This window comes from Grammomys surdaster, unplaced genomic scaffold (assembly GCF_004785775.1).
Source record: "Grammomys surdaster isolate TR1022 unplaced genomic scaffold, NIH_TR_1.0 278, whole genome shotgun sequence".
In the NCBI taxonomy this organism is placed as follows: domain Eukaryota; kingdom Metazoa; phylum Chordata; class Mammalia; order Rodentia; family Muridae; genus Grammomys; species Grammomys surdaster.
The window spans coordinates 7,237,985-7,250,047 of record NW_021604719.1 but is presented as its reverse complement, the minus strand read 5'-3'; the positions used below and the strand labels follow the sequence as shown (position 1 = coordinate 7,250,047).

General features: G+C 37.6%; 1 protein-coding gene across 1 annotated transcript in view; it reads left to right on the top strand.

Annotated features, from left to right (window-relative positions):
• The window catches only part of Dtwd2 (DTW domain containing 2), an 80,059-nt gene that overhangs the window by 37,622 nt on the left and 30,374 nt on the right, over positions 1 to 12,063 (top strand). The window contains exons 3-5 of the mRNA XM_028777160.1: positions 8,005 to 8,095; positions 10,288 to 10,382; positions 10,700 to 10,892. Coding sequence (XP_028632993.1) covers positions 8,005 to 8,095; positions 10,288 to 10,382; positions 10,700 to 10,892 — 379 coding nt within the window. The remainder of the gene's footprint in view (positions 1 to 8,004; positions 8,096 to 10,287; positions 10,383 to 10,699; positions 10,893 to 12,063) is intronic.

The following is a 12,063-nucleotide window of genomic DNA, read 5'->3' as shown; positions in this document are numbered from 1 at the left end:
CACTCACTCTTCACATTCTCTCTTCACTCACTCTTCACATGCTCTCTCACTCACTCTCTACATGCTTTCATTCACCCTCTCATTCGCTCTCTCACTCATCTCTTTCTCTTTCACCACATTCACTTCACATGCTTCTTCACCTTTCTCTTGCCCCTGTCTTTTATTGATTGATACTCCAAAAGCAGGTAGGAAAAAAAAAACATTGTATAATCATTGCCAAATCAAATTCAAAAGAGTAACCACATCCCACAAAGAATTAAGAATTACAATTGTTCCCCAAAATTTCAAGCTTCCCTATTGCCAGGCCTATAGCTGAAATAATAATAATTGCAAACTTATCATTATTTAAACTTTAACTTTTAACTTATTGTACTTCAGTGCTCAGAGATTCAAGGTCAGCTACTTGCATTTTCCTGTGAAGCTCTAATAATAAACTACATGGGCAAAGCTGCCAGGCAGTGGCCAGAAAGAATCAAATTAACCCTTAACTCAGTAGTTCCACTAGCTTTCTACTTCTGTACATTGCACACAATGACTCTCCTGAGAGTACCCGTATTTTGACTTAGTTTTACTAGCATAAGATTTTATATATTCTATACTTCCTTATCTAGGAACCACTTTTAAATGTTATGCAAAGCTTATTTCATAACTTAAATAGATTTTTCCTTTCTTGGGGGGTCCCAGTGTTGGCTCTATTTCATTTTCTAATAATCCCTTCAAACTTCCTTTACAAGTCAAGCATTAATCTGGAACTACCATTGTGCAGTTACTGCATTGTTTCCAAGATGAGAACACACAGCATGCACCTGGGCCATTAGGACTGTGCTGAGCTGTGCCCTATGCCTCAATTTTTAATTGTTTAAGAATCATTACATCAAGAAACACCCAGTTTCACAGAATTCACCAGAGCAGAAGGAGAAAGAAGTAAGATAGTCAGATATAATAGAATAATTATGCACACCAAGGCCAACTGAAAAACAGTCACATACAAATGAAATCTATAATGCCATTGTCCAGGGCTAAGGTTAGGAGAAATGGGAGCAACTGCTTTTTAGAAAAATCTGCTGTGGGCTACTGAGATGTCTCCATCCTGGCCTACTGCAGGCAATCCCTTATTTCAGATGATGAGTCTGCTGGAGGGTTGTATCTCCTGCTTCTCAGGGTCCCAAACACCATCCTCTTTACAAGGAGCTGCCTCGGGCTTCTGAGATGTCTCCATCCCAGCCTACTACAGACAGTCCTTGTCATTGTATGCTGTCCCCAGCAGAAGATGACTTGCTTTTTGTACTTAGTTGTACTTGATATTCAGATTTTCAAAGCTAAGTTTTAAAAAGGCTACAATATTTTGGATCAATTTATTTTTTTATAAAATTAGTCTCATGTAACATTTTCAGAGTTCACTGAGGGAGTATTTATAAAGGACAGTTTGAATAAATTGATTTTGCAGTGCCAATAGGAAATTTTCATGATACCAAGGTTTTTAAAGTTCTAAAAATGTCCGTAATAATTGAAATGGAACCTAATAGCAAAAGCTATGCAACATAGCTGGTGAATGATAATTATAAAAATGTAGTGTAATTGGTGGTTCATGTATTAGAGGTTTGAAATGAATGTTCATTACTATGCCAAGATAGGGGGCTATAATGTTAGGACTTCGATCTATAAGAAATTAAAGTTAATGTTTTTATAACCATAGCTGTTTTGGCCAAAATTTTCATATGTTTACTAAAAATTTCCAAATTGAACTATACCTTACCTATTGGGGTATGGTTAGGGTATAACTTTAAATTGCCTGATGTTATGCTAGAGAAACAGAAATTTCTATTTAATTTTTTTCATTGACTGTCTTAGTTTATACTTTGATAAATTTCATGTTTGATAAATTTTATGTTTGATAAATTTCAAGTGAGACAAAAGAATTTTAAGCTTTTTGGATTTTTAATGTTCGCCTATTTCTCCTTTTACAGAAAGGGTTCTTTTTTATAGCAGACCTTGGTCTACACTTCTTAGTATACTCAGATTCATTAAGTCTGTCTGCCACTCTCTGTGCTTTATCTAGTGAGCACAAAAAAGACTTGTCACCCTGAAAATCTGTTTATAGTCCTGACAGAGCATTCACTGTGCTGCAGGAGAGTTATACTAGATCAGCTCAAACAGAGCTAGAAAGTGTGTGCATTGGATTATTAGTCTACTTAAGGTTCATTGAGGGGGAAAAATGTGGTATCACATTTTTAAAAAAAGATTTATGTATCTTATTCTTTTATGTATGTGACTGTTTTGCATGCATGTGTGTCTGTGCACCACTTGTATGTTTGGAAGAATGCATCAGATCCCATGGTACTGTATTGATGGGTGGTTGTGAGCTACCACGTGGATGCTGGGACTTGAACTTGGGTCTTCTTCAAGAGAAACAAATGTTCTTAACCACTGAGCCAATTCTCTGGCCCAGGATCGCATGTTTTAATCCCTGCACAAGGTACCATCTAGATCAGAGCTTTTTAAACTCTTTCCCATTGATGGGGTTGATGATTTAGCTTATTGGTTAAGAACACCTGCTGCTCTTGCATAGGACGCAGGTTGAGTTCCTAGCACCCACATGATAACTCACAACCTTCTGTAACTCCACCTCCAGAGAATCCAGTGGCCCTTTCTGATTCCCAGGGCACTGCACAAACATAATGTATATACATGCATATAGTAAAAAATACATAAAATAAAAATAAATAAATCCTAAACCCCCTCTTCTTATAACCCCTCTTTATTCAAGAACATTTTATGCACCTTATGTATATAATACAGGTATATAAATCAAACATTGAGTGAGATATTAAATCAGAAGAACTTTAAAACAATTCTTTGGAATAGATACAAATTTATCATAGAAGATAGACGTCTTTGTTTTTATATAAAGAATTAAATTTTAGCTAAATATTTGATCCTGCAGATCATTATAACATCTTCATTATTTTAAAGAGTTCATTGATACTTTTAAATTTGTAATTGTCAGTTTGAAATATACACAAATATATAGTACAAAATGGAAACGTAATGTTTGGGGCTTCACAGGCATTTTCTCTCCTTGGGGATGCCAGATTAGACCAGATTAAAAGTAGATAAAGGCAGGTTTATTAGGAGGCAGCTCTTGGCTGGGTTCACTGATCTCACAGGTAGAGGTCAGTGAAGTCACACATCCAGGGTAAAGCAGGGGGGTTTGGGGGAGTTTATAGAGTTTAGGTAAGTAATGATGACATGCCAGCTAGGAGCTAGGCTTGTGTCCATACATGGCCAAAAACTGAGCCCCTGGGCGGGCACTCTTGGGTGGATTGCCGGAAATGGGGAGACAAGAAGTCTTCTGTTAGCCTGGAATTTTCTCTGTCTGTGTGGGGTTGGGGGAAGGAGGGAAGACCCAGTTTTACAGTTTGTGCAGGGGTTCCAGCCTATTAGGGCTATTTCAGAAATTGTTGAAAATTCTGTTCTAATCTCCAGTCACATTCACTTTTTAAAATTTGAGACAGGAAATTGTTGAAAATTCTGTTCTAGGCCTAAAATCAGCCATAGGCCTAAAATTAGCAATAGGTCTGTCATACATGTATACTAACACCAAGTCTTGGGTCTCAGTGGAAAAACATTGAAACAGATGGCTATAAGCTAATGTAAACAGGCAGCTTTTGTGGAAATTTACAAGCCTGAGTAGTCATAGACCTTGTAAATAGGTAGCCTGGGCAGACAATACCAACTTAGATAAGGACAAGCGAGTCACAGGCAGAGTCATAGTGACTTGTCCCCTGAACCTTCACCCAGCCGATACCTGGTTCTGATGATATCTGTATTCCCCCTGATCACCCACACTCCAGTGTCATTCCCTTCCCCACATCCTGCCTTTCTGTGTTTATAACCCCTGTGTGAATGAATTACGATTTGAGAAAAAATAAATTATAAAAAAAACAACAAAAAAAAGAAAATTCTGTTCTAATCTCCAGTCACATTCATTTTTTAAAATTTGAGACAGGGTGTCTTGTGTTCCAGGCTAGTCTCTAACTTTCTGTGTAGTTGAGATTGAACTTCAACTCCTGATTTTCCTGCTTTTACTTCCTCATTGCTAGAATTAAAGGCTTTGCTACATGCTTTGTTCTGAAATTTCATTTAGTGATCTTTATATAAGACAAGTGAGCAGCTCAGACAGCACTTTTAATAAAAATTTAGCATTATAACATGGTATTAATTTAGTAATTAAGTTCTGAGGGATGGTGATAAGAAAATATTGTCTTTGTTTTCAGTAATTAAATAATTACGTTTCCGTAAGAATAAAAAACTTTGTATGTACAGTAAAAGTGCTGCAATTCCTAACATACAGTGGCCTGAGATTGACAGGGTGTTTTAAGAAGCTGTTTGTTGGTCTTGCATTGTGCAATAGCAAGTGCATGCAAAGTATGCATGTTGTGTATTCAGAACCAAGGTTGCAGTGAAAACATGAAGTACAATTCAGGCAAGTGCTGCCAGACACACCTTAGGTTTGTTACATGTTTGATTTTGATTAATTTTTGGTCATTACACCACCAGAAACCTTTATTGTTTCCAAAATTTTGTGACTTACTCATTGAAGTACTTTACTTCATATTGATTTGTGACCCATACTTTGAGAGGCTGGGATCCAGATAATGTTTTTAGTAGGTGTCCTAGCTGTCTTTGAGTTAACTTTTGACACAAGTTAGAGTCAGGAAGAAGGAACCTCAGTTGAGGAAAGGCCTCCGTTACATTTAGCAGCAGTAAGGGATTTTTTCAATTAGTGATCAACGAGGGAGGGCTCAGCCCATTGTGGATGGGGCCACCCCTAGGCTTTTTGGTCTTGGGTTCTATAAGAAAGCAGTCTGAGCAAGCCAGGGGAAGCAAGCCCCTAAGTAGCACTCCTCCATGGCCTCTGCATCAGCTCCTGTCTCTAGGATTTGACAGTGGTCAGTCTTGTAAGTAAGTATACTGATAGGAATTCACTTGTTTACTGCTGTCAGTGTCATATGCTGTAAGCACTCTTCAAGTGTTTATTGGTCATTTGTATCTCTCCTTTGAAAATTGTTTATTCACTTCATTCTGTCCTTTTGCTTACTGGATGATGTATTTTTTAAATTTGGAGTTACTTATCGATTATAGATATTAATTCCCAGTCACATGTTAGTTGTCAAAGATTTGTTCTGTAGTCTCACTCTTTACTCTGCCTATTTCCTTAGCTGTGGAGAAGCTTTTAATTTTGTGTAATCCCAGTTGTCAGTTCTTTGTAAAAGTAACTTATTTGCTTGATATCTCAGCTTATTGCTGAATAAGCTCACCCTTTCTAGTTCTTTGTGAGGTCTGGGTGGCTGGGTGAACTCAGCTTTTCTGGCTTAGACTCTTCTCCAAGATGACTGAATCCTGGTTCTCTCTACTTCTCATTGAATTGCTGTGCTTATTCTCAAACTAACCCTGGCCATTTGTTCTACTCTCCTGGCTCCTTCTTATTCTCTGCTTCAGCTGCCTCTGCTTATGTGCATTGAACTGCATGAACTGGTGAACAAAGTCAACTCCTCTGCACTGCGCTCACTGCACTGACTCCCAGTTCACTCCCCTCCCGTGTGACTGAACTCTGTCACTCTCCTGTACTGCTCTTCAGGAGCTTTGGTCCTGAGTTGGGTGTGTTCTGTTTCTGACTCATTCTGTCAAATCTTTCTTTGATTTGTCATTGTGTCTGTCCCTTAATTAGACATCATTATTTGGGATTAAAGGTGTATGGTAAGGGAGTATCTATATTCCAGGTGGGTCACACAAACCTAGGTCTTTGGATGTGATCAGAGCAACTATGTTGCTGGATTAAAATTCCTCAACAGTTTCTGTGCTATTTGAGTTCATTACAGAGGCCCCTTACATATGCTTATATTTTTCTCTGGCACTTTCATTCTTAGGTTTAATGAGGGTCTTTGATGTATATTGAACTTGGGGACAAAGCAACAGGGTTAGTTCATTATTTAAAATCACAGTGTCCTGTTTTAGCAGGATTGTTTGTGAAGAGGCTGTCTTTTTTTTCCAGAGGCTGTATGTTTATGACTCCTTTGCAAAAGATTAAGTGACTATTGACATGTGGGCTTATCTATGGGTTCTCAATTCTGTTCTTTTGGTCAGTGTCTGGTTTTGTGCCACTACGAGGCTGGTTGTATTACTGTCTGTGGCTTTGTAATCTTTGTAATATAGTTTGAGGCCTGGAATTTTGATACCATCAGTATTGTCTTTTCTGTTTAAGACTTCTGTGGTTGAAATTGAAGAGATAGCTCAGCAGTTAAAAGCACTTGTTCTTGTGGCGGACGCAGGTTCAATTCCCAGAACCCACATGGCGACTGAAAACTGTCTGTAACTCTGGTTCCAGAGTCCAACACTCTGTTCTGGCCTCTGCAGGCATCATGTGGTACATATACATAGTGTGGTACATATACATAAATACAAAGTACTCATACGATCTGTTTGTTTTCAGACTCTGGGACAAGGGACTGAGGTGCATATTTTACATATTAAAGCAGACCTGGCCTCCACATTCTCCCAGCATCCCTCAGTCCCTATGTGGCATACCCTGTTTCCAACCATGAGTTTTCCAGCCCAGGGTCTGGGCTGCCCTTCCCCAGAGGCTATTCCTTATATAATCCAGACAGCTTGGTCTGCCACACGCCTCTCTCTACTCATCCTGCCCTCTCTGCACTATAGCTGGCCCGCCCTTCCTCCCTTCTTCCCTTCTTCCCTTCCTCCCTTCCTCCCTTCCTCCCTTCCTCCCTTCCTCCCCTCCCCCCATGGCAACTCCCCTGGCCTCAATCTTCGGGGCCAGTGAACTCGCCTCACCTAAGAGCAGCTTCCCAATAAACCTGCCTTTAATATAATCTAATCTGGTTTGAATTGGCTCATTTCACCTGCAGAGAGATAACCTATCACACATAAAATACATAAATCTAAAAGACTATTGTTGCTATTTGAGTTGGCTTGTGAATTTTAGGATTTTTTTGTTTCTAGTTCTGTGAAGAATGAAATTGTGACTCCAGTGTTAAATGTGAATATATTTACAATTGCTCTGTTTACTTAATTACTTCCTTTATTAATATGTGGTGGCCTTAACTCTTCTGGATAATTTTGGTTTGGGTCTTCTTTTACCAGATATCAGCCATATTTTTCCTTCTGTCCTCTTGATACTGTTTTTAATCCTTTGCCTCTCAGTCTGTGGGTGTTGTTTTCCAATGGGATATGTGTTTTGGAGACAACAGACAGATCTAGTTTTTGAATCCAGGCATCCAGTCCATGTCACTTTACTGGTGAGTTGAATCCATTTACATGTAAAGTTGTTACTGAGAGATGTTTGCTAAATCCTGTAATTTGTTGGTTCTTTCTTTCCTTTGCTGGGTTATTGTTTTTCATTTTTTCACTTGCTAAGATTAGAGATATCCTAGTTTATTGTTATAGACAAGTGGACTAACTTTTTTTTGTTTATCCTTCCTCTCCTGAAATTTATTTCCCATGCTCTTAGGACTGAGACTGTATTTTTTTTTTCCTGTCTCTGAGTCCAGAGACTTTTTTTTTGGTCATGAGTTCTGTTTGTGATGTAAAAAGAAAAAAAAAGTATTGCTTCATAAATGAAAAGACCCTGATGACCTAGTAACTACTTTTCCATTAAAGACAACTAAAATTTATTGAAGTTCTTTAATATTAACTAATTAAATTTGTCTTGTGGTGTGTCAGATCTATGGCTTTGTAAGTGCTAAACAAGTGCTATACCATTGAATTGTGTTGCATTGCCAAGCCCAGAATCTCTATGGATGGAGAAGAATTTTCATGTCTGAAATATCTTATTAAATTCATTAATGATGTTTCATTTTGAACTTAAGTAGCTTTAGTAAGCCTCTTTAGTTATAAAACATGTCATGATGTTGACTGGCATATTAGGATGATGTTATATCACATTTTAAAATTCACTGGTTCTTTTTTCTCTTTTTTCTTTTTTAGCCGGCCCCAAAAAGTATGCTTATGTCCATATCTACCAGTTCGCCCACTCCAGATCTCCACCCGTTTGTACATAATCCAGCACCCAGCAGAGGTGAGTTAATGTCTTCAGGGGAAATACGAGTTCCCCAGAGGAAACACACGTAAGCCGGTTGTTCCTCATTGCTCTGCAGTGTTCCAGAAGAACCATTGTTGATGATAAGTATATTTTATATTTTGAAAGCTTTATCTATTAGATGATAGTAGATGATTGAGACAGTGGTTCATATGATTCTATTATAGGGTAAAGATTTAGAACTCCCCCAGATTTGCATGATATAAACATTCAATTTTGTGAATAAAGAACTCAGAAAAATGATTTTTTTTTTAAACTTTGGTCATAGCCTTTGCTCCCTGATGTCTTTTCTTGCTAGAGTAGATACTGACTTTGGCATTTTATTCTTACAAAATGGATATGAAGATAAAATTTTCTTTCTGGCTAAAACAAACACATTTACTTTGTACCATGCCATCTGTGAAACTTTTAAATTAATATTCTTTTACTCTGTTTAGAATTAGACGTGTGCCACTGTGTGTTCATGTTTGTGAGTTTTGATTTGTGATGAGGGGATGTAAGGAAATCATAGAAAATTATAAATTTGTTGGTACAGAACTAGTGAGTGAATGATGTAAATGGACTTAACCAAGTGAGAACGCCTTAGGGTTTAGAACTCAGGACCTTTTATCTCCAAGCAGGCTGTAACAAACAGATAATAGTAATTATTTTACTTTTTAAATTCACAGCCTAGTCAAAGATACAACAAGGAGGTGAAATAAAGTGGCCTTTTATGTTTTCTGAATGATGAATACTGTTTCTTTGTTGCAAGTTGTTTCTTGGCAGCTCCTTCTCAGGCTTCACAGCAGGCTCTTGTGATGCTGGCATTTTTGCTGCTGGATTATCTTACTGTAGTGAGAATTTGGTTTCTTTGTAAAACACAGAAACATTAATAGGAATATGCTTTTGTTTCAATCCCAGGTGTGGGATATATGGGGCTGCTTCAGATTGTCCACTGAAGCTGATTTACCTTGTGCTCTAGCAGGGGTTTGATTTTGCCAGCTGCAGATAGTTTCTGCGATTGTGTGACATGTTTGGAATTCTGGGAACTTTTCAGAGGTTATATAATTGCTTGGGCCCTATGAGCTGGGGTGGGTTGTGGTTGTTGGATGGTTGCTGTTGGTTGTGGTTTGTTGTAGTCTGTGCAAAGAAGAAACAAGAAGAAAGTGGATGTTCTGCCTGCAAAGATCAAACTTGCCCCAAGGAACTTAGTGGCCCTACTCAGCAGGAAGTAGTCTAGGGATAATGTCACCCTCTTACCTTTCTATCTTTTTTTCTCTCCTATCTAGAGTTAGGGGACTAAACGGGTGGAAAAGAAGGTAGGCAAAGTAGAAGAAGGAAGAACCCACAAAGTTAGCTTGTTGTGAGCAGTGGAAGCCAGGGTGCTGAGGAAAACTACTGATGGTGGTCAGCATTTGCTTGGGTATTTTAAATCCTGAAAGCGCAGCCTATTTACATGGGAGGAGAGAGGAGGCTATCTGGGGTGGGCAGTGTCTTTATTGGCAACTTAGAATTGTTTAAGAAAGCTACTTCCCTTTTGCAGGTAATGTTGTGGAGACTTTTTTATTTTGGTTTAGAGTCTGGTATATGTTTTGTTCCTTAAATTGTTCCCTTTGACTATTAGGAAGTGTCAAAATTAGAGGCTGCTGTTTTGACATGGTCTTTGTTTTATCTTTTAAGCATTTTGATGCTTTTTTGGTCTAGAGATACAGATTATCGTCTGCAAGTTGACATGTTCAAAATGTAATTAATGTTGAAAAAAAAGCTTATCAATAAGTTATTCAGCTTAACACAAATTTACATGCATTTATAATTTACTTAGTTTATTATTAAGATTTATTAATTATACATAATAATGGGTTTCCTTCTGGCATTTGTATACATGTCTACAAAGTATTTTCCCCTATAATTTATGATTCTAGCCATTAGCCTGTAAATACATATAAATAAGCTTTAAAAGTGTGCTTGTATTATGCTGATAGAGAAATGTTATCTCTTCTTAAACTCTGATCTTGATTAAAAGTCTTGTAAAAAATATATTAAGTTAGAAACCGGATGTTTCTCAGAGAAATTTTCTTTCTACAATGCTGATGTTGATCCTCAGGTCCTTGCACTTTATCACTGAGTTCTATCAGAAAAGTTTAGAAGTGCTTACCCAGGTGATAACGCCATGCTTTAATGTTTCATTAAAGGAAAGCAAAGTGTTGCGCACAGTCCCTCTGCTAGCAGCATGCCTTCCCCCAGACAAATGCACAGTCAAGATTGGCCGACGCTTCAGTGAAGAGCGGTAAGTGGACTGACTGAGTGGACGGTTGGGAATAGTTTTTTTCTACATAGATGTTTCTTTGGGAGGGTTAAAAATGATGCCACTGGCCATTCGCTAGGAAAGCCTTGGCAGGAAATAATGACGAGAACCCACATGGAAGAACTGTGCTGAGGAGACAGCGTGCCAGTCACCAGAAGCTGAGGCTTTGATTGGCCTTTGAATTAGTGTCTCCATTTAGTAAGATGGCAGAGGGAACGTTGCTTAGGTATTCACTAGTGTAGTAAAACTTTTGTTTTCCCCACACCTAATAAAGATATCTTAAAAAATTGTTGTTTTAGAGATGTTGAACTTTCAACTGTTTGCCGGGACTCTGGTACATTAATATTATATCCAGGGGCTGAAGCTACTAATTTGGAAGAATTTATATTAGATACTCCTGTTTATCCTTCCACAATCATCCTCATTGATGGTACATGGAGCCAGGCTAAGGACATTTTCTATAAGAACTCCTTGTTCCGACTTCCCAAACAGGTAAACTAACTACTTTAACAAACAGTAAATACAATTATATCATTACATGCTATTTAGGTTTTGGTGAAAAAATATACTTTAATATGTGAATTAAGTGGTATTTATGTGTATGAATATATGCACTTAGATATGCCTATGTTATAAGTGAGTATATATACTTACATTTGTATATAGAGAAAATTTCAATTGTGCTATCTTTCTCTCTCTCTATATATATAAATGATTTTGTTAAGAAATATATTTAGCTGGACAGTGTTGATACTTTGTATAGTTCTTTTTGTTTTTACTTGGTTGATTTCAGCCCTGAGTTTGATTATTTCCTGCCTTCTACTCCTCTTGGATGTATTTGCTTCTTTTTGTTCTATAGCTTTTCAGGTGTGCTGTCAAGTTGCTATTGTATGCTCTCTCCAGTTTCTTTTTATAGACACTTAGAGCTATGAGGTTTCCTCTTAGCACTGCTTTCATTGTGTCCCATAAGTTTCCGTATGATGAGCCTTCATTTTCATTAAATTCATCGTTGAGTAGAGCATTGTTCAGTTTCCATGTGTATGTGGACTTTTCATTGTTTTTGTTATTATTGAAGACCAACCTTATTCCATGGTGATCTGATAGGATGCAAGGGGGGGGGGCAATGAGATCTTTCTTCCTAACCATGCAGGAGCCAGTCTTCAGAAGAAAATGTAGAACTGTTAGCCCCCCCGTGACACACTTCCTCTAACAAGGCCACACCTCCTAATAGTGCCACTCCTGGGCCAAGCATATCCAAACCACCATATGTATGTTTGTTTATGTATATGCATATATATGATTGTATTATTTTCCATCCTTGAGGAACTTCTTCATAGTGCATAGTGTTTTCTGATGTAGTTTTTGATTAATCATTTCTTTCATTTACAGTATTTGTTTTTGTTTTTCATATTTTGTTTTCCTGAATTGAAATTTTCTTACACATTTTGGTCTTTCAGCTCCAGTTTACTGTTTCATTCACTTTGAAGATTGTCTTGTCAAAGTTTTGAATAGATTTTTTTTAGTTTGTGTGTTTGTTTGTTTCAATGTTCAATATAGTCATTGTTTTTTTTTTTTTTTTTAAGTAGGACTACAAATTCTTTCTTGGTATTCCAGCTATCTCAGGAGTTTCTACCTTTTTTTATGAGGGCATTGGGAGGTTGGA